Below are 24,249 nucleotides of genomic sequence, written 5' to 3' on the forward strand. Positions count from 1 at the left end.
TGGGATCTGTATTTGGCAGAATGCCAAGAAAAATCCATTCATGCTGAAGGGGGAATATGTCAGAGTTCGTTATTGCGAGGCAGGTGGAGTCGTGTCCGCCTTTGAAAAAAATTGCAGAAAAGGCAGGGGTGGAAAGAGGATGGGTCCTGGAAGATTCATTGAATGGCAGAGGAGAGAGACTATTCAAACTGATGAGAATGTTGATTTGAAAGGGGGAAGAATGTTATTGTTCTGTGATCTCGTTTAGGGTGAACAAAGCATGTAGGTCCGTTCAAGGGAAAGAACGTAAACAAAATAACGTTCGCAAAAAGCAAGTGAGTGGTCTTTTTGTGTGGGAACAGCACCAATCTATGCACAATGACAAGGCCATCCAAACTATGTAAAATGACCATCATAGGAAATATTTTATTTTTAGTGCATCTAAACGCCGCATGGGTAGAAACGGCGCACCCGCTGAAAATTTAAGTTTTAAACACGTAAACGCCGCGGCGTTTCTTCCGGAAATTACGGTATTTGTATTTCCCCTTTGTGACTCCGAACTATGAACAGGAGAGATCTTCTTCCGGGGTTCACGCACATTTTCATATTCTTGCAGCATTTCCGCTAATTTCTCTGGAGTCGTTATCTTCGACCATTCGTTAATAAAATGTTGGCGCACTTCGGCATTTACACGACGCTTCATTTGGTCCGTTATCATGAGCTTCTTTAAAAGTTCAAAATCCCTAACTTCCAAACCTGCAATCCATTCTTCAAAGTAATTCCTTAATTCAAAGGCATTCCTAACTTTTGCTAAGAATGCCATGATATAACAAAAATTATGATCCTACACAATTATAGCTCCCTCACACTACAGATACATACAATTGATTTAAACAGATATCATTTTCACAAGAGAGAGTAAAAATTAAACTTTTATAATTTTTTTTCACAACCTATTTTACAGATGTTAGACAAAAACAAGACAGTTTACACTATAATATGCACATTGCATTCAAAAATAAAAACAAAAATTGTCTACTTGAGGACGTATGAAACTACAAATAATATTATCCTGTGAAAAGCTTTAAATTCAGTTGTGTAAAACACACTTGCTTGTGATAATTCAATATACGTTCCTCAAAATTTGGGATATATTAAAATATGCATTCAGAAATACAATAAATTACACAATACCTATCCATATGCTAGTAATTAACATTAATATGACAACAGGTAACAGGAAAGATACTGGGGGTTTTATCATTCCCCTTTTACTCCTTCAATAGAAAAAACAATTTCTCAGTTCTTACACAAATAAAAGTTTGACACACCTTAACTGAATTTCTAATATTTATAACATTCAAAACGTCTTAGAAATGATATGTCAGATTGCCACCTAACATTAAAACCTTCAAGTTACAGTAATTCTACTCCTTTACACAATCTAATATATAAGTTTAATTTAAGCACAACACATTAACATTTCAGATATTAAAAAAAAAATCTATTAACACAGGTTTAAATTCTAAATTGTATACTTTTTTATTGTAACATAAAACCCAAAAAGCACATTTCTTTAAGCTTTACAGGAACAAGTTGACTTAAAACAGTTATGTGACTTACATACTGATTTACAGAAATAAATTAAATTACTTTACTGCCTCAATATAAAAATCCAAGGGACTTACCCATCTGGATTGGAGAGTTGAAATGGTTGCGATGCAACTTCGCTTCTCACAATTTAAGATTTTATGGACACTGATGATCCAGGCACCTATAACGCACACACACAAGATCTGTTGATCTAAATTTTCTCGATCACAAGGGTGATCACCCACATATCACTTTTTCAATACTCTACACATCACAATGATCTGAAGATCTTCGGACAATGATTGTCCCACATGCTCACTGCGGTAAATTTTCTCGAACACAAAAGATGATCGCACAAGTAGCACCTTTATCACCGCGCTTAAAGATGAGCTTATTTCAGGAGACTGTCGTTCCTCTTTTTCTGGACTGATGTCCGTAACTTCTTCGTGGATTCTATTCCCCCACTTCAAAGAGCTGTAAATTACGAACGGATGTTCATAAATTCGTGCTGCACTTCAGAGCCTGGCGGTCTGTACTATCTGCAAACACTGATGATGTTCGGACAATGGCTGTCCTACAAACTCGAGATGAATTTCAGACTCGGACGGTCTGTAATCTCTCCATGGATTTTCTTATCTCGTCACTTCGGAGAGCTGTAATCATTTTTTCGAACTGATGTTTGTAACTTTTCGTGCTGCACTTCAGAACCTGACGGTCTGTAATATCTGCAAAACACTGTTGATATCCGAACAATGACTGTCCCACAATCTTGAGATGGATTTTTAGAGCCTGACGGTCTGTAATTTCTGCATGGATTTTCTCATCTCGTCACATCGGAGAGCTGTAATCACTTTTTCGAACTGATGTTCGTAACTTTTCGTGCTGCACTTCAGAACCTGACGGTCTGTAATATGTGCAAAACACTGTTGATATCCGGACAATGACTGTCCCACAATCTTGAGATGAATTTTTAGAGCCTGACGGTCTGTAATTTCTGCATGGATTTTCTCATCTGAACCGCTGCCACCATTTATTATAGCTGTAACGTCAGTACACCCGTGTCGGGTGAAAGAAAGACAGGTTGTCTTTTAAATTATTTATTTGATAAACTAAAATAGATTTCTTGATTAAACATAAAAATAAACTGATCATTACAGCTCTAAATCATACAATACCCGCTAACACAGATTGGACGCAAAAAAGTCCTTTTTACTGTAGTTACAGCATAAAAAAACTATTGTTCTACAGAAACCACTGGCGTGGTTTAGAACGTAAAAGATGCGTCCTGTCACCTCAAAACCACATGAAGAACTCTTACACAAAGATTTTACTCGTTTTGTTATCTGCGAAGAGAAACATAATTATTTCCTTGTGTCCGGAAATTCCCAGGGGGTTTTATCTGCAGTCCTGCTTTTTGCAGGTATAGTCCATTTTGTCCGCGAACAAACAGGAAGTTATAATTCAGCACCTGTGCCCGCGGGGGTGCTAGTAGCTGTATCATCACACTAGACTAAATCTGCCAACCTATTTTCCTGTCTCCAGTAAATGACTGTATCTCCAAAATTTTAAAGTTATCTAAATGTAAATTATTTCTTTCAAATCCATCTCTAGAACAAATGCTGATCACTAGGAGTCAAAAAAAAAAAAAAAAAAAAAAAAAAAAAACTATGAAGAAATGTCTTGGCAGTACTAAAAAATAGCTGCATAGTCCTATCTTAGCAAAACATTAGATGTGCAAACTCTGCTTGCCACGGTATAGTGATACTCAGCATGGTGTTTCTGATTATTATTATTATTATTATTATTATTATTATTATTTTCTGATCTGATTTGTTTAACACATTCACTGCCAGGATAGATATACAAAACTTCACATTAACTTACATTTAATATGTAAAACTTGTATTTCATTTGGTTTTAAGAGTTCATTGCTAAGCTTATTCACATAATAATTTACATTTTAATTACTACTAATTTAATTTTCTTCATGTTTAAAGGTAATTTGATAAAACTTTTTATTACTTATTCAAGATTTTGCAGCAAAAAGTTTATATACTGATAGTAGGAAGAAAAAATATAATAATGAATTAAATCAAAATCACATTTTATAATTAGTTTAATAATCTAAATCATGAATTGCACAGTGACTTTCCACTCAGATTTGTTAATTTATAATTTTTCTGAAATCTTACAGCTGTACAGTGGCATAGGCATTCCAGTTTTTCATATTTTATCTCATATCATTGGAAAGGTTGGTAGCTTAGGTGTGGACAGCAATGTTGTAACGATTAAAGTTCCAACTCATATATGTAGTTTTAATATATTCTGATGGAAGAAATTTCTTACATATAATTATAAACAGCTGATTGAGTTATGGTTGTACCAGATTTTTATATTATAAAAAAAAATAGTTGAAATATTGTTGATTTTGGTACATTTTCAAAACAAAATCTGAGATACAGTATGACAGATCAGATCATAGAAATTTCTGAAAACAACCAGTCTGCCAATATTCTGCAGAAAAATATTGTGCTACTAGACAGTTCTTATTGAATCCATGAATTAATTCACTGAAGCAACATAATGTAATGTTTTGGGCAAATGCTATGGTTCGTGTATTTAAATTCAAGTGTTTTATATTTCATCGTGTGTTTTTAAATGCTTTTATAATTGGTATTCTTGACTTATCAGAAAAAATTATGGGGCATTACATATTTTGGAACGAACTATGGGAATGTTCTCAATGAATTTTATTGTGGTATATTCAACAATGCTACTGTGTGCATTGACATTTATGTGTTGTGTTTTTGTTGTCAATGGGCTGTTTATCATGCAATTCATTCATGAATCCATAAGACTGTAATAATCTGTAATGTTACTTTTCTTGATTTTTTTCCATCGTTTACCAAACTGAAAGGAATGTAATGGAGTCTTACTAATTTTAATTTGTAGTACAAATGTTTGAGTTATTGTAAAACTATTCCATAAACTATATTATTCTTCATAAATGTGTTTTTAGAATTTCAATTTTTATCCAAATTAATGAAAGTTCACACAGAATTAAAAAATATATATCACTGTATATAACATCAAACACCTCTGTCACCCCAAAAAGCATTGTTAATACTGCGCATAAAACGAAAATTATCACAGAAACAAAATTATGATGAAATGCTTTTATTACAAAAAGATGGTTGGTTGTTATTTTGATTACAAAATAGCAAATAAGGCCTATTTGCCTAAGGAGAGGAATGCCTTTATGAAATTTTTAAGAGAAATAGCTCATATTTACATTAGCAATAATGAAAACTAAAAAATGACTAGCTCACTTTATTATCCCAAAGGATCTAAAAGCAGGCCAAATCACTAGTGTTCAGTGGTCTTATCGAATAAACCACTAGTGAATCACACACACACATACACAAAAGAAGATAGTATATATTTATAATACCTATTAAACATGAATTGCTCAAATAACTTAGAAAAAGTATTGAATCACACAGTAATTCTTACCATCATCATATATATCAAAAATCCTGCAAAACCTTCCGTCATTCAGCAGAATTTTAAGCGAACTTTTTAGAGAATTCAGAATACATGATGCATCTTCAGGACATAAGAACCATCCAGTTACATAAGGCAAAACATGATCCCACGTCCTCATGCGTTTTTTAAAATAATGCAAATTCAAACCATCAGAATTGGTTTTAGCCAAAGCCTGAAAAATTGCAATATAGCTGCATGTAATTGAGTGTTTTTTAATTTTGATTGTCATAATAACAAAAACATTCTTTACAGCGAAAACTTTTATGGTAACCACCTATGAAAGTGACTAATACTTCAATAGAACACAAACTATTAATACTAATTAGAAAAAATATCATACCAAATAAATGCTGACTAAGGAAACAATGGTAGTTGGTGTAGGTTTTATTTTAGTAAATGGGAGTTCAGCAATTTAAATACTTTTCCTTTCTTTCAACTACAACTAAATTAAAGTGCACAAACAAAAGGAGAGAATTTTCAAAGATCCCCCCTTACATGAAGATTTTAACTATGTAAAAAGTGTTAAAACAATTTGGTTATAGTTTAATATAATAAAATCATTCATTTTTTCACTGAAATTTTAAGTATTTTGAGGTATCATTTCTACTCACCTTTCTGACAGACATTTTTTATGCTCATGCATATTTTTTTATACGCTTCGGGGAAAGTATCAACATAAAATTGTTCTTTTATGTTGTAAATTACATGTAATTCCACTCAGTAATTACATGTTTAAAACTTAATTCTTTTTTAAATATGCATGAAATATTTTACACAATTAAATGCAGAGGGTCGCACTTAAAAGGGTCCCGGGAAAAATGGATAAATATTGTTTAACAAGAGAAAATGAAACCAAATTTTTGCATGACATACCTTTATATTTGAGGAATCAAAAATTAAACTGTAATTCAGCTAAATTTATATTTGATTTATCATCTTTATTAAACGTGTTTCTTATTTTTATTAATTGTTATACGATATCCATTTTTCCCAGGGCCCCTTAATTCCTTTTCCCAGGACCCCTTAATCCCAGGGCCCCAAATAAATGCAGAGAGTCTTCGACACTCTGCATTTAATTCTATAAAATATTTTAAGCATATTTGAAAAAGAATTAAGTTTTAGACATGTAATTACTGAGTGGAATACATTTCTAAAAAATTCTGAATGCCAGAACAGAATAACTAATGCAATTCATTAAGAAGGGTCAGAAGCACTTCCAAATTAAGAAAAATATGAAAAAGAATTTATCAAAATTACTAGCCATTTACCTAAAATTATTACCATAAAAATATTAAATGATCTTAATGAGTACAGCAAGTGTAAATTAACTATCTCATGACTTACATGCACTTTAATCTAAATCAATCAGATTAAAAAGTAGAAAAAATATTCTTATGAACTATGTTTCTTGCTTTTAAATTCCTTAGTTTGTTACTCAATAAGAAAATATTAAATTTGTTAAAAAGTTAAATCTTATGCTTTTTTGAATGGCAACAGACTTGCATATAAAAAATAAAAATATTTCATTTCAAGCAGTGGCAATACATGCTTTTAAATAGCCTGGTTTGTTGATAAGTTACAAAGATAAAATCTGATATTTTGTTAGCAACAATCTACTGCATTGGAAATAATCCTTAATAACTTCATAACTGATTTATAATCATACAAATTGTGAAATAAATAATAAACAAATTCAAAATCCGGGCTTCAGTGTGCACATGTTGGGTACAGGAATACACGTAATAAAAATTCAGTAGCTCCAGGTGCTGTTGTTTTTCCACAATAGAAGAGAAAAAAAAACTTACATACATTCATTATTTAATGGCAGAGATTATACATAATATTTAACAGCAGGTTATAACTATTTCATTTATATTTTGAGACAGAGACTATTTCATTTATATTTTGAGATTAATAAAATTTCATTTAAAATAATGAATATTTTATTAATATTTAAATCATCAAAATTAAAAAAAAAATCAAATATAATTATTTACCTCTACAGATACATCAAACTTGAATAGAGTGATAGCCATAATAACAGTATAATTGTGTGCTGCCGCCAGGTTTAAATACTTCTGCATTTCCCACTTCCTGATATGTGTATTTTGAATAATAATAGGGCTTTTGCTGTTTAAACAAGCATCTGTGGCTCTGAAAAACAGTTATTTAAAAGGAAATATTTTACTTGGATTAAATAGTTTTTTTTAAATTTTAATAATAATTTTACAGAAATAATAACAAGAAGCACGGCAATGATTATCATTTCAGGGCTGAATATGATGCTAAATATAAAAATAAACATTAATGGTGTATCTACTACTGTTAGGGCATTATCCTATTATAATGTAAACCTAGGGGTTCATGAAAGTAAGGGCAACGCTACATGGCATAGAATCATTGATCTGCTGTTGTACAGTAAGAGTGTCCCTGATGACAACCAAAGGAGTTCAGCTGCCAAATAAAATTGGCGCTCCATAACTTCTGGTTGTCAGCCCAAGTGTCAAATGACAGTTAGGTCATTATAGACTATTATGACAGTTAGGTCAGGATAGTATACCACGGCTATCATGGACATCTCCAGACACATCTTCGCTGGTCAACGAAACTCAATTTGAAGCAGTACTCTTTGCCGAAAACAATTCTATTCCAGTGCATCAGATTCCAGGTTGAATGACACACCACTGAAAACCTACCTTGTGTTGTGCAATGATGAGGCCCAGTTGGTGCAATGGCCTCTGTGATCTCCATTCCTGTTTACTGAGTCTCTTATCAATGGCTACTGTAGCCACTTTTGTCCTTGTTACACGTTCGATCGATGATAAAGACACATCAGTGTGCACTGATTAGATGATCACTTAGTCCTCTTGTCCTCTCGTCACTGCCAGTTGACCGCTATCTTCTTGAGCCTCACATGGTTCACCCATTTCTGACAATATCATTGAATGGTAGCATCATTCTGACCAAACTGTTTAGCAATCCCACAATTCGACCACTCTGATTTCTTTAGTCCAATTGCATGTTTTCTCTCAAATGATGATAACAATTTATGATCATGTTCTGCAAGGCACTGATACAGTCTACGTGGATCGACGGAACCACATCTGGAAGCTCTGTTGTAATGTGTTGGAGCTCTAGCTAGTCGCTCACTGGTCATCAAATGTTAATTATTTGCATATTCTATTTGAGTTATGGGCTTACAAAATTTCGCCGCATTCAGATAGCTTTTTCATGGTGCCTCGCATTTCATGTTGTATATTGCATTTATATACACATTTTATTTCACCTGTGTGATAAAAACATGTTACAATCATAAATGAGTCAATAAGATCTTATGTGTCTATTTGAGTGTGGCTGCAGTAACATTTATTCCTTAACTCGGCATTACTCGCACAGGGTATGAGATAACCACCTCCCTGAATTTTTTAATTTTCCTTCCTAACCTTTTTTGGAAATGGATGAGCCTTTGTATAGCTGACTCTAAGGCTGTAACCTTGAAAGAGAGGAAACTTGGGGCCAAATTTTGAAAATGATTCTTCAGATATTGCATCGATGGGTATATTATACCCTGCGTGAGTATTTGTGTTATAGTTCTAAGTATGCGAACAAGCTTTCAGATTGTTCTTCTAATATGGTCTGTAATTGCAGTTATGATGAAGAAATGCGATGTTTGATAAATTTATTGGATATTGTATCTTTGGATGAGTAACTAACATTGGAAACATAAGAAAAATATAAAAGAGAGATTCCTGCAATGTTTCTGAATTCAAAGAAGAGAGAGATTTGCTCCTCCATATTTGGTTTCCAAAAAGACACATAATTGTCTCACATACACCCAAGAAATATTCTTCTACTTTCAACTATGCATATTGATGATGCAATAGACTCATCCACAGGAGAATCGAAAAAAACCTGAAATAATAACTTTCTCCAATTTATCTAAAGGAGCAGTTGACGTTGTAGACAAAATTGCTGCCACATAGTCAATGGGCTAGGAAATCTAATCATTGGCACGTAGCAGTATTTTTTGCACTGTTGAATGTTGCTGCAATAAATGCTCGAATTAGTTTGCTATGTACTAAGAAACCACCTACTGAACATCATACAAAGTGATCATTTTTTAAATATTTGGCATTTCAACTTGCAGAAGAATACAAGAAAAACAGAAGCCAACAAGCGATGCTTCCATGAAACTTAAAAGAAAAACTAAGATCTAATGGAGACATCGCACAACCTACAAAGAAGGTCAAAGTAATATCTACAATTTTCGCTGAATGCCCTAATAGAAAAGACAGAGAAACTAAATTTATTTGTGAAAGGTGTGACAAACATATATGTGTGGAACACATGGCATGTATTTGTAGAAAATATGCAAAATAAATGTAAGTAGCATGATTAACTAGTTTTCAAACTGTAGTCTCCTTTTTATTTATTTATTTTTTACCTTTCATGCATAGATTTTATGATAGAAAATATAATGAAACATTCTTGGGTATGACATATCCTGCACAAGTAAGTTTTTGTCGCGCAGGTAATGCTGGATTAAAAGAACCTGCAGGTAAATATAAATAATTCCTAATTGTCACCTCATTATTATTTCCAAATTGTTTAATACTTAAATTTGCTACCCAGCAGACATTCTTTGATCATTTAAGAAAACAGATTGCTGTATATAAGGGTAAAAGAAGGTGCAATACAAATTACAAAAAGATTTGCCGAAGAATGTAAGCATTTTATTTTTTTAAATATTTTATATAAACCTTATTTAACATTTTAAATTGCTAAAGTACGTTTTTTTCACATGTTAATAATGTTTGCTTACTTACAATAAATATCAATAATATGGGAATCTTCTTAAAAAAAATCATGAAAACTGCTAATTCTCCCTCAATAAGTAAGTTATATTTCTTAATATGAGAAAAATTGCCAGATTGTGACGACAAGGTAGTAGTTGTGTTAATACATACATACCCTGGAAAATATTTAAAAAAAAAAATCAGTTATCGAATAAGTGATGTGAAAACCGACAAACTGAATAATAAAATAATATGATTTGTAAAGTCGGAAAGTATTAATTTATTGTACATTATTATATTTGCTAAAGCATTCAAAGTCTGTACAAAATGTATGATATAGGGGTGGAGGGGAATAAGTAAGAGCTACTGAAATAATTCGATTATTCCTTGGTTCAATAACATTCCCATGATGATGATGGTACCTAAAAGTATTCATGAAAGAAGTGTTTTAAAGAAAAACAGTTTAAAGATAAAAATTACGATTCATTATTTAAAAGAGATTTTTTTTCTTTAGGCCAATACACATACATACATACATACACACAGTAAAAGCCTGACTATCTGGATTTCAACTGACTGGAATATTTTAGAAAAATCCCCCCCCACAAATTTAATAAACGAGAAATCTGCAATGCCATTATAGAACCTGTAATACTATTAAAACACTTATTATTGCCAAACAGCATGATTTAGCATCAATAATGCATAAGCATGAAGTCCCGATTTTTCCAACTGATTTGGCTTTTCTAACATGAACTCTGTTTTTTATATGCTCAACTCGGAATTCGGCATATCCTAAGCTTTCTGGATAGTCGAGCTTTCATTGTATTCATCTAAATCACTATTCATCAGACAGTGTATTAGAATCATCTGAAGGTTCTAATATAGTTTACTTAATTCTATTTGAAATTTAACAAATAAATACAATTTTCAGGAAAGAAAACAAAAAAACAAAAAAAGAGTTGTATTTTCCTGTAATGTGCACATATGATTAAAAAAAGGTGACAGATTTGATATGATTTTACAGAATTAATACACAAATTATACGGGTGTACTCCAACTGCGCAAATGAAAATCCCCCCTGAGTAAAATAAAATAAAGAAAGAGGGTACTTACGTATTATTGCAACCAGGTTGGCGCGATTTGTAAGTTTGAGTAAAAAAGTATGAATAGAAAGAAAATGTACATTTATTAATTACAGATAATTTTTAATACAGTTTTTTATATTATTTTGTTTTAAAATATAAAATAGTAATTAAACCCTTCCGGTCTCCAATTTGAATAAGTTGCAGAATTATTTTTTCGGCGGAAATCTTTTGGCTATTGCTTTCAGCACTGATTGAAAACAGTCTTCGCCATTAACAGCTTGAGCTTGGCGCCATATAAATTTGATAAGGTATGAGTCAAGATGATGACAGGCTGTTCCTCTCTGTTTTTTGTTGCGCCATTTGGCTGAGCCCCACATGCGCTCTACATGTTGTGTGTGAACACGTGTTGGGATCCACAAAGTTATATTTGTGATTAACAGTTCCATGCAGAAATCCAGCATTTTCGAACTCACTTGTATTGTATCCTTTCCAGCAATCCGAATAAATGATGCTTCCTTCCTTGATATTTCCGCAAATTTTTTCCATGAGGGTAATGGCGCTTCTGTTAGGTACAGTAACCAAAAAAGTCTCTTTCTTTTCTCGGCAAATTCCACCGAAAACCCATTACTGTGGTAGTACACGCCCAGTGTTATTTTTTCTTTTTACAAATAAACTTTCGTCTATTGTAAAAAGAAAAAATAACACTGGGTAACTATAATTTGGCGTCCCTACTGTTAAACACGTAGGGTCGCCAAATTTGGCGATTTATGCGAATTTTGGCCTGGTTGCGTTAATACGTAAGTACCATAAATAGAATTACATATCACAAGAACAAGTAAAAAAATATCTAGCAAGCAGGCTAATTACTTGAATAACAATAATAAATGTGAGAGCTAACAAAGAAAATAAAAGGTATTGGTAAACATACATATTAGCATTACAAACATCTTTCATTTATTATAATAATATCATAAATTAAATAATTATAAAGGTAAAGGTAAAAGTATGGGGGACACCAGCGATGTACCATAGGTCAACTGGTAATGAGTTCCCATACTAACTCTTTGAGAGAAAAAAAAAAGGAGGGGGTAATTGCAAGTTTTATAAGAATTTGCATAGACTGAAGCTTTTCAAAAGGTCTAAAGTTTGCCCATTATGGTACATCGTGCAATTCCACAATACGCCCCACATCCAGTATTTATTAAAAATAATGGTGTAGGACATAAGTAGATTATAAAATAGTAGGAATACAATTTGAGATTCACAAGATAAATTGAACATCTGATTTGGTGCAATAACAAAAATAGGAGATAAACATAATTAATAAACAAATAAACATAATGAGATAATTATAATTAGTACTGGTAACACAATGTTAAATGAATTGTTATAATAATGCTAAAGAGGTAGGTGTCCATGGGTTATTTCAGATATATTGGTTTATTGCAGTTTATAAAGTTCACAAGTGGATCCATTTTGTCCATAATCACAGCATGTAAAAGTTCACTAAGTTTAAACTGTATGTGGACTTACACTTGACAGAGATCTAGGCCGTAGGAAGAAAGTCGTTGCATAATTTTCTGAAACTTTGGATACTGATGTTTATCTTTAATTAAAAACCTTTGGAAGGCCAGGAGGTCAGTTCTTGGGGATTTTATGTGAATATCCTCAGTTGAGGTGCATGAGAAAATGTAGTGATCAAGAGTTCCCTGTTCCCCACATATACAGATATCAGAATTTTCCAAATTTCTTGCGTAGAAATATGTGGGGAAGGGTCCATGTCCTGTTATAAAGTAATTTAGGGAAGGATTCGAGTTCAGAGATGATAAGCTTACATTGGGCATAAAGTTATATGTGTGTCTTCCCTGTGGAGCATTATTCCACAAATCTTGCCAAGATTTTGAAGCAAGTTGTTTTAGTTGGTACTTGAAATTTGAGCGAGGCCACGGAATGATGATTTCAGTACCATCTTGATTAATAGCTGCTTCTTTGGCTAGTTCATCTGCCTGATCATTACCAAAATGGCCACTATGTCCTTTGATCCATGAAATTTGAATTTTGTAGTTTGGGATTTTGCCAAGAAGAGAACTTATGTCGGATATCAATGGAGAGGAAGGTAAGGGATTTTTAATAGCTAGAATAGCTGCTTGGAAGTCAGATTTTATGCTAAATTCGTCGAGATTTTTGAGAATGGCTATTTCAATCGCTGCTTTTATAGCTGACAATTCCGCTTGGAAAACACTATTATTATTATGGAGATGGTCTTTCTATTTGACAATATTTGAGGGGGTAATTTGAAAAAAAGACTGCGGAACCAACTTTTCCTTCAATTTTTGATCCATCAGTATAAGTAATTGGAGATGAACTTGAATTTTCTTCAAACGTGAGGAATATTATTTTGCTGAAGCGAAACGCCGGATGGATAAGATTGGGGTTAATTTTCTTTTCATAGATGGATGGCCAAAAGGTTTAATTGTTGAATTCCGCGGCTTGGTTAAGTTGAAGGACTTTCATATAGGTGCATTCCATTTCTGCACTGATTGATAACGGAAGAGTACCAGCTAGAGTATCAAGTGCTATATTTGAAGTTGTGCGATACGCCCGAGTAATGCAAAGAGTAAAAGGCCTTTGAATTGAATTTAAACATTTCATCTTTCTCACTGTCATTGGTTGTGCCCAAATTCCGGCTCCGTAATTTACCATATTTGAGATGACTGTTTTTAGAAGAATACGTGTTATATGGGGATTTAAGCCCCAGTTATATCAATGCATACGTCGTAGGCAATTAGCTATTGATGCTGTACGAAGTTTAATATTTTGTAGATGAGGAATCCAGGAGAATTTCTTGTCGATTGTTAAACTAAAGTACTTGATTGTGTTCACAGATTTGATCTTTTGATTGTCAATTTTTAGAGCTAAAGTTTTAGTTTTGTCCTGGCTTATGGATCACTAAGACTTGGGACTTACTATGTGAAATTTGTAGTTTTTGAATTTTGCAAAGTTGGTTAAATAACTGGAGTGTTTCGTTGCAATTATTCTGTAAAATGTCTCTGGTATGGCAACTTGTAATAAAAGCTACATCATCTGCAAAAGCTACAATTTTTGAGAGATCTGGCCATGGATAGGCAATGATGTTGTTGAAGCTGATATTCCAGAGATCTGCACTCATGCACGACCCCTGAGGACATCCTCGGACTTGATTACGCACAATTTCAGTGTTGTTGTTTCCTGTTCCTGAAGTAATCTTGAATAATTAGAAATAAATTTTGAGGGCACTTAAAGGAATGCAGCGCTTGTAAAACTGTTGGCCACCATAAAGAATCAAAAGCTGATTTTAAGTCGAGACATATTATTGCAGAATGAAGTTGGTTGATTTTATTGTTTTTGACTTGTTCAAGAGCTGAATTAATTGCATGACTTGTTGAAAGTAGGCTTCGAAATCCAAACTGGTTATTGCTTATTAAGTTTTTGCTGTAAACATGAAATTTTAAACGACCAATAAGACATCTTTCCAAAACTTTTCCCAGGGCTGGGAGAAGATTTATCGGATGATGAGATTTAGGTTCATCGGAGCTTTTATTCTTCTTATTGAAGAGTATTATATTACCAATTTTCAGGCAATCAGGAAAGGTAGAGAGCTCTATACATCGATTTCAAAAACTACAGATTATGTCAGAATGGGCTTGATTGATTAATTTTATAATGTGGTTATCGATGCCATCTGGGCCTGCTGCCTTTTTTAAAGCTAGGTTTTTAATTATTTGCTTTATTTCTTGTTTTGAGAACGGAATATCGTTGTCTGTTTGTGGAATGTCATCGCAGTTACAGATTCTGGTTTGAGTACGCGAATCTTCAGCTGGATCATCTTTTAGAAAGACAGAGTCAAGAATCTCATTTAGGGTTGAGAGAGTGGCATCCTGAATTTCAGCAGAACTTGAAAGCAAATTTGAGGGAAGTTGGATTTGCGACGGTTTAAATATTTTACTACTGGCAATCTTGTATAAGGTGCCATAATTTTTTTTATTGTTTGAACAATAGTTGTGCCAACTTTTTAATTTAGATTTGAGAATCATCTTTTTGTAGTTTAAATTTTCTTTTTTGAATTTGAGCCAGGCTTGGTGTCTTAATTCATCGTCAGTAATCGATTTCATTTTCCGTTTCAATGCTCTCGCCTTATGCTTTTGAGCGCGTAACTCTTTAGTCCACCAATTTATATGAAAGTAAGGTTTTGCAGATCGTATTGGAAAGGTATTTTCACATATTTCTTGGACTTTTTTTAATAAAATTTTCTGTAGCTTTATTTAGATCTTCTTTTGTTGCACTTAGTTGGAAGGAAGAAGTCACTGGAAGTGCGGATTGTTGAATTTGCTTAATAAAATTCTTTTCTTTTTTTTAAGTAATTTTAAAATGTTCCATTAAAACTGATTCTGAGTTCTCTTTGATTTCAAAAGTAATATATTTATGATCTGAGTGGGAGTAGTCTTCTTCAATTTTGCGATTTGAAATCGAATTAATTAGGTGATGGGTAGTAACTATGAGATCTGACCACCCTCTCCTATACATTACTTCGAAAGAAGGTAAATCCGAGGTTTGGTTATGAATCACAAGATTATGTGAATTGAAGAATTCCTCAAGGGACCTTCCTCTTGGACTTGTGGAGTTGTAGCCCCAAAGCTATGAATTGAAGTCTCCACAAATTATGTGTAGACCTTGGAAGGAAAACAAGATGGATTCTAAATCTTTAAGCAAAGGAGAAATATCCTCGTAGGGAGATGCATAAATACTTGAAATAAGAAGTTGAGAGTTGGAACTATTAAGACTGATTGTAACTAGGTCTCTTTTGGCTGTAATTAGAATTGGGTGCCAGCTATGATTAAAACTGATGATAGCTGCTCTGGGATGTTGATTAGGGGACTGAGGAGAATATTGAAATACACTCCAAGACGTTGGAATGCTACTTACTTTCCCTTCGATACAATAGGGTTCTTGGATTAAAACAAAGTCTTTATGGTTATGAGTTAAGAATTCTGCTAGATGATCAGAAGCCATTTTTGCTCTTTGTAAGTTGATTTGGAGAAAACGAATTGAAGAAAATGGTATTGAGTTTTTTAGCAAGGTTGGGGGTAGACATCACTGTGACATCACTGTCCACGTTATAATCTTGAGTTGCACATCACTGTCCACGTTATAATCTTGAGTTGAAGCGTTGTTTTTTAAATTGCGCTCTTGCATGTTAATTGCAACTGAAGAATTTTTAGTTATGGATGATGGCAACATGTGAGGTTGTGGCTTTGTCCGAGTACAATAATTTGTTGAGCTGACTCCTGTAAGTCTGGCATGTTCTTTCATGAGCACCGTGATCAGTTGGCAATGAAGAACCAGTTTCTTGGTTACTTTGCACACAATTTACACAGAGTTTTACGTTTGAGGTACACTCTCTATGGGAATGTTGTTTTGCGCAGATGGAACAGCAGGGAGGATTTTGACTGCTTTGACTATTATGTCCAAGACTCTGGCAATGAAGGTAACGGGGAAGTGAAATGTAGGGACGGAAGGAACACGATTTGAATCCAATGAAGACTCTTGACGAAGTAAAACAGTCACTAGAATCTGAAGAAATTTCTACAATCCAATTATTTGTATTTTCAGATCGGTGAACTGGAGAACACGAAATATCAAGATTATTATTTGATGTAATTTTCAGAAAAGCCGATTTGATATCTTCAGCAGCCGCTGAAGATGGTACATTAAACACTATGAGTTTGGTACTTTTGGGTTTTCAAGTACGAACAGTTACGGAGGCTTGTAGTTGTGAATTTTTAACGATTGAGCGGTGTAAGTGTTCTAAGTCTGCTTTCTTTTCGACACCGATTAAAAGCTCATTAGACTTAGTAGTACGAATATTACTGATATGAATACCCAGTTTTTGTGAATTAAGTGTCGAACTTAGTTGGTGTCTGATATCTTCAGGTGTTCTCTCTGAATCTTTAGGTTTCAGGAGTAGAATATGATCTCTGAATTCACTTTTTGGAGTCTATTTCAAAGAAATGATTTTGGCGGCAGCAATGGCGTAGGAATTTGGGGTTTGTTCTAGAAACCTTGTTTCGAATAATTTTTTAACTTCATGTTGTTGTTGCTGCAAATGTTCCTTCACTTCAGAAATAACTGTAGTATTTGAATGCTGAAGAGACAGTTGCTCTCTCAGTTCCAAAATTGTACCTTCGTGCTTCGCTAGAGTAAGTTCTTGTTCTGCCACTATTTGATGAAGAGTTGTTAAATGGCCAGAAATATCTTTATGTTCTTGGGTATTAAGTTTTCTATTTTTGCCGATGTTTAGAAGATCTTTAATTTTATCAGTAATTCGTAGAATATCATTCAATCTGGAGGAGTCAGCATTTTCAGGATTGCTAGTTAAAGGAATGGGAGATGTTTAATAATGATGGTGAGGAAGTCCTATCTTTAGAAGCCATCCATAAGAGTTTACAATTTCATCGCTCACATAAAATAAAAATGACAAAAATCAGAAACTATTCATAAGCAGAGCAGAAAATTACTAGTACATGAAGTTAACAAAAATAAATAAATAAGTAAATAGTAGTGAATAATTGCTTATTAGAATAAATGTTATTACTCACATAAAGTCTGACAAAAATAATTCTAAATTCAGGTATTACGCAGTTCCAATGTTTCTTAGGAAAAAGAATATATATATAAAGAAAGAAACTCAAAATAAATAAAAATACAGAATTATCTGTTGGCAATACTATATTATGTCAAGTCTTAACCAAAGTTAAGTTAGTTTAAGTTAAAAATTAAGTTAGTTAAGTTACCAAAGTTAACCAAAGTTTATTTAAAAGCAATAGCTATTGACAGAGGCTTTTCACTCAACATTATTAATCAAGCAGTTAAAAAATTCTCATCTCAACACACTAAAAGGCACACTCTTGTTTTAGGAGATTATAAAAATTCTGTTGTCATTCCCTTCTTTCCATCAATTAGCTATAAAGTTGCACATATTTTGCAGAAATTTAACTTTCGGGTTGTTTATTCTCCCATCAATAAAATTCCGAATTCCATACTCAAGGACCCCATTCCGGATATGAATTCCTGGGGTATTTATAGGATTCCTTGCCAGTGTGGTTTAATTTATATTTGCCAAACTAAGAGAGCCTTAAAATCTCGCGTCAAGGAACATGAGGCATATGTTAGAAAAAAGGAAACACAGAAGTCTTCTGTTGCGCAACATTGTTGGTCCGAAAATCACACTTTCAATTTTTCTGCTGCCAAAATTATTCAAAAAACATCTTCCATTGGAGAACTGGATTTTCTAGAGGCATTTCACATTCATAAAAATCTTTCTGTTCTAGTTAACGATCCTAATTCCAATTCAAATTTGCCTTCGGCCTTTACAGAAATTATGTTTTAGTTCTGGTTTCACCAACAGATGGCGCCACTTGCTTATTCTTGTCCAGGCTTTCTTATCTTATCTAATCATTTTTTCCTATCTTGTTCATTTGCGGTTTTGCAGCTGAGGATGGTGGTTCGGTAAAAACCATTGAAACTAGTCCTGTGGAAATTTTGTAAATATAACGCTGATTTTTGTTGTTTGTCTTCTGAATTAGTTCTTAACCAAAGGTTAATTAATTAAATAACTGCGAGTTGTCAGACGTACATTATATTAAGTCATTAAGAGGAGTTCTAAATCTTATTCAGACAGGTATTTCTGCAAGTGAGTATTAAGTAATCAGTATTACACTTAGAAAACAGATACAACAGTACATAAAACTTTCAGAGTTATGCAAAACACATAAAACACAATGTGATAGGTTAAGGGAGTATAAATACCTATGAAAAGACACACTAGTTACATTAACACATGTACATACGATTCTAAATACCAGATAATAATAATAACAATAATTGTAGTGAAAATAAAATATAATATTAAAAAAGAATTTAAAAAAAGTATATTCTTTCTTAAAGTACTAGACTGCAGGAGTTAATAAATAAACCATGAAAACTGGTAAACTGTGCAGAGTTCTGGTTACAAGTGAATAAAAATAGTAATTCAAGAATTAATTAATTGAAAGATAAGCGCATGGTATCAAACTGATAATGTGATGATCTGTGAAGATGCAGTACTTGACCCCGTTTCATTCAGTGCTTTTATCCTTTTAGAACTTTGGTTAAAGATTTAAAACACAATTGTTGAAATAGGGCAAAAATGCTCCGCCGATGAAACTGAGAAAGCTGTGTGCAATGAAAGGGCGCTTCCGCTAGAGCTGTAAGAATAGAACACGGTCGTGGGCATACAGATACAGTTCAAGGTCGCCTCCCAACTGGTTTCGGGAGCAAGTATGTGGGAAAAAAAAATCTCTCTGTAGAAAGTGACGGGGGAAATGGAACACACTTGCACGTTAAATGATGTAAAATAATTAAAATAAACGCCTCAGACGAAGGAATGGGGAAGAAATTTTCAACGAAGATAAAGTGTTTAAGAGCCTACCTCTTGAGTACGATTTCAGCGTTGATAGTCTTGTAAATAAGTTATAATCCAGGAAAAACTTGCATTAAATGAGCTGAATATGGCACAATTTTAATGAGCTGTACTTCCTTAATTGCTTGAAATAATAACATCAAATGGCATCCATAGGTATCCTAGGAATGTGATTTAATTAAAAAGTTCAATTAATTTTATAGATGGCAGCACTATTACACAGGAAGAGTTTTATAAATAACTTGTGATCCTTGGCACTTCACTTAACCACTTTCACAAACAAAGGAATATCGGCCGCGTTTCACGAGAACAATAAAAACTAAGTATATAAAGCATACCAATTATATTTTTTATAAATTACATTAATAATAGTCAAGATGTCTGAACTAGATTGGAAAATTTAATACAGTTCACTGGTGTGCAAAAGATTATTCCATATCCAAGTGTGTTAATTTTTTTTTAAAATTATAGTAATGATGTAAATGTTTGCAGAAATTAATAGTTAAATTTAAAAAAAGCTTAGTGTGAAATCTATTATAACAACATTACTATGTGTTTGGAAAACTGCCGTATAAATTCTAAATAAGTTTAAATCAGTATGCTAAGAAGATTTTTCAAAAATTTATCTAGAAGAAAAGAATTAGATAATCAGTACTGCAAATTAATATAATCAATCAGGTCTCTCAATAAATAAAAGTTAATTTTTTTAACAAAAAATTAAAAAATGGGATGCAAAAGTTTGTGTAATATACTTGGAAATATCTGAACATATAATTAATTAGAAATGTATAATTAAATTAATAACAAGTTAATTAAGAGTAATATTAATTAAGCTTAATTTCATTCAATCTAAAACAAGCAATCGATCAGGAGCTCCGCATAACTGAAGTTTTATTGCTATTTTACATAGATTTGTGTATAAAATAAATATTTGCACTTGTGAAACAAGTGAATAATGTACTGATGGTCTACAGGGATTAAAATATAGTGGTTAAAAATATAACTGCTTGTCAGAAGGTATGGAAAGTTGCCATGGCTAGAGTAATTGAATGATTATAGAAAACTCATAAAGTTAAGTGCTACAGTGTGAAAAGAAAATTCTGGAATAAACATGTTAAGAAAATTAGATTGAGAAATAATCCTTAATTTATTGATATCCATATAAAATCTATGCTTTTGGAAAAAGTTACATATAATTTGCACTGAGGAATCAATCACCGAAAACGAGTTAATTGCTTTCCTTATTTTTTTTATTAGAGGGATTTGTAAAAAGGTATGCCAAAGTGAAAATTTTTGCAATATTTTTAAAGAATAAATTAAAAAGTATTTTTACTTCATGAACTGAAATTTTTACGATATATTTTTACACAGTAAATAAGCACAAAAAAAAAAAAAAAAAAGAAAAAGAAAAGAAAGAGTTGGGAGATCTCTGGCATTGGAAACTTGAGTCGAACTACTATTGTTTATTGACTTTTCCACTTGATCATAAGACCTTTTGAAATTAGGCTGAACAATAATTAAAGGAAAATAAAAGATACAGCACAGATAAGAACAAAAGTGAGCTGAATTAGAGAATTACATGTTTGGTGAATGAGTTAAACTTATATGTATGCCATTATGAAATATTAGGAAAGTAGCATAAAAGCATCAGTGAAGAAAGCAAGGGCAAGCTAAATCATTGTAATCTAAATGTATAACATTATCAGTATCCGCTATTAATTTCAATACTGCTGAAAAAATTATAAATGAATTATATTATAAATCACATGAACTTGTTGTATTATAAATTACAACTGTTAGAAATACTATTAGTGTAATTTAGCTACCATTTTTGTTAACAAATAATTTCAAATAATTAATTTTACAAATAATTCAGTTTGAAACTAGGTTGGAAAATGAGCTGCATGCTGAAGATTAAACTTTACCAAAGTGTTAGAAAAATCTTCTGCTAACTAGAGTTATGATGCGAGAATTTCTAAAAATTATCATTTAAATATAAATTGGCATAAATACAATACAAAATATATAAATTCTACATACATAAAAACTTGAATACAGTGCAATAATATGTGAAAAAGGAATGGATTAAAAGGAAACTGAAAATTCCATATTCAACTGAATATAAGGGAATTCGAGTTTTTTTTTTTTTTTTTTTTTTTTTTTTTTGTTAATTATGAAAATTCCCCAGAGGATCATAATTATGAATTTATTAATTAAATATTCATTAGAAATTAAATGCATGACAAAGTACATCAGGTAAGAGTAACTGGAAAACAGAATAAATATTTAAACGTTTCTAGTACTAAAATATGGAATTTGTAAGAAAGTTAAATAACCTTAAAATAACTTCAGTGACTAAAAATGGAAAGCTTACTATGGCAATATATTGCAATAATATTAGTGTGAATATAGAACTACTTAAGAAAATCCAATTTTTAGATTTAATAAAGAGAATTGTTTAAAATTAAATTAAAACTGTTTACCTAAAATAGTAAATTTGAAAGTTAAAATCATTCTGCTATCTAAGATTTGTTAATATTTATCCAGACAAGAAACGTATTTAAGGTGCGCTACAAATACGATATTTGATAGGTTGATTATGTATCAGTTTTGTGTATGTAATTAATCTATCAATTTTATTATTCAAAACTGATATATGTATATATATATATCAGCGACTAAAATCTACGACTTGGAAAGTTTTTAATTCTTACAGAGAATAAAAAAGATCTGGCTCATCATTCTTTTAAGCATCATAAAACTTTAAAATAAGTGTAAAATAAATTTATTTTTACTTTAGCACATGCCAGACGTTAAATGAATATTTGTTTTGTATGCACAATTTTTACAATATTGATAAACAAAAATAGAGGCTTGCAGTCTCAATAAAATGTCCCATTAATGGTGATAAATGACTTTTTGTAGCACCCATCTTCTTGGTAAAGAAAGAGGAGATAGGAAACGTCGCACAGTTCCTGAATTAGATAAAAGGGGGGAGGGGATTTTCGATCAAATTTCGCGCAGTTCGTACCCTACCAATTAAACATTAGCCACAGAACTGGCTTGAATACTAGGAAATATGGGGGGGGGGAACTGACACTGAAGGTGCAAACACAACTGGTTAAATACGTATGCATTTCTTACTATTTTACATATAAATTCATTAAAAAATTACTGTTCAGATTTGTGCAGTTTAACTTCTTTTTCTCATGTGCTTAATGTAGAGTCATAATATAACAACAAACCACTTTAAAAGTGAGTTTAATCTATTTTATACTATTCATTCCCTTATAAGTTAATTTAATTTTGACACTTATTTGAAAATAAAAAATGCACCACTTTCAGAACAATCATTTAAATAAAATATGATCTACTAATATGAAAATGTTCCTTAATTTTGATCTAGGACATTAAAAACTGGATAGGAAATTTTAATTACGTGACAAAGTTGATAATAAAATAACAAAAAACTTACAGCTTTTCACAATAATCGTGAGACTTTTTTAAAGTTTCTCTGTTTCGTTCCGAAGTAAATGTTTCGGCGAAATAACGATCAGCACAGCAATATACAGCAGATGGATAATACTTCAGAAGCATTTCACTTAATGTTTTTTTCCCTGTTCCAGGAGGTCCACGAACTATAAACATTATTTTTCCATGTTGTTGAAGATAAGAGACTGAGTCTTCATTTGCCAGAAATGGAAAGTCAAATATTTTTTCTTTATCTACATCACAGCCAAGTTCATATTTTTTTGTTCCCGGTATATCATACTGTTCCCATGGACCACTTTTCATTGAACTGTTTTTTTCATGAGGTGAAATGTCACTTGCTCGAAAATTGTATCTTCTAAAATTTCTTGACTCAGCCATTTCTGACCTACAAGAAAAAAATACTGAATAAATAAAAAAAAAAAAAAAAAAAAAAAAAGATAAACTGATAAGCAAATCTTCAGAACATAAAAAAATATTCCAACAGAAATATATTAGTCACGTACTACTGCTTCCAAATAGATATTTATTTATCCTTCAGTGTTTTTACATTCCTATATATATCTCACACTTTTATATTCCTGAATCAAGAGAAGAATAACTTACAGAAATCATAAGCTGTCTTCATTTGTAGTATTATAATAGTAAAATCTTAAAAACTGCCACATCATCAATCCTTAAACAGATACCAGCTATAATATTCATTAACAGCTACATTCAATGAAAGTGAAGCAGTGAATGTATCGAAATGCAGTTACCATTTTCTAAAATACAGAAATTTATTCTCAAAATCTGCTGATAAAATGGCATGCATATCTTTTGTTGTTTAGCTGACTTATGCAGACAAGAAAAGTTATTCTACCCTTTCAGTCTCGCATCAAGGACTATTAGAAGTGAATTAATTATGCTTATAGCTAACTCTCAATGTAAAACAAACCAAATCAGCATTAAGTTTGTTAAGTAAGCAAGTTACATTCATTTAAAATCCTTGAAGACGTTAAGCATATATGGAACATGGAAGAAGATAGGTTTAAATTAGATGTGAAATCGCTTCTTGCCATGATCGATAATTTGAAGAATTCAAAAATTAAAGCATATATCAAATGCTGTTGAAGTTACTTAATCTTCTGGAAATTGCTTCACCTTTTATTGTCACCATAAAACTATTAATGCAAGATATATGGGAAAATGGATTATGATGGGATGATGAACTACCAACAGGATTGAAGAATCCATTTAAGCTAGTAAAAGAATTAGACTG

General features: G+C 32.1%; 1 protein-coding gene across 1 annotated transcript in view; it reads right to left on the reverse strand.

Annotated features, from left to right (window-relative positions):
- LOC118195729 (uncharacterized) overlaps positions 1 to 24,249 on the reverse strand; it is a 57,065-nt gene that overhangs the window by 10,719 nt on the left and 22,097 nt on the right. The window contains exons 2-4 of the mRNA XM_035367054.2: positions 22,975 to 23,376; positions 7,116 to 7,272; positions 5,086 to 5,290 (exon numbers count right to left, since the gene is read on the reverse strand). Of these exons, the coding sequence (XP_035222945.2) occupies positions 5,086 to 5,290; positions 7,116 to 7,272; positions 22,975 to 23,376 (764 nt within the window). The remainder of the gene's footprint in view (positions 1 to 5,085; positions 5,291 to 7,115; positions 7,273 to 22,974; positions 23,377 to 24,249) is intronic.

Source organism: Stegodyphus dumicola, chromosome 10 (genome assembly GCF_044657685.1).
Source record: "Stegodyphus dumicola isolate Sdum_Otavi_A_Nest chromosome 10, ASM4465768v1".
Classification (NCBI taxonomy): Eukaryota; Metazoa; Arthropoda; class Arachnida; order Araneae; family Eresidae; genus Stegodyphus; species Stegodyphus dumicola.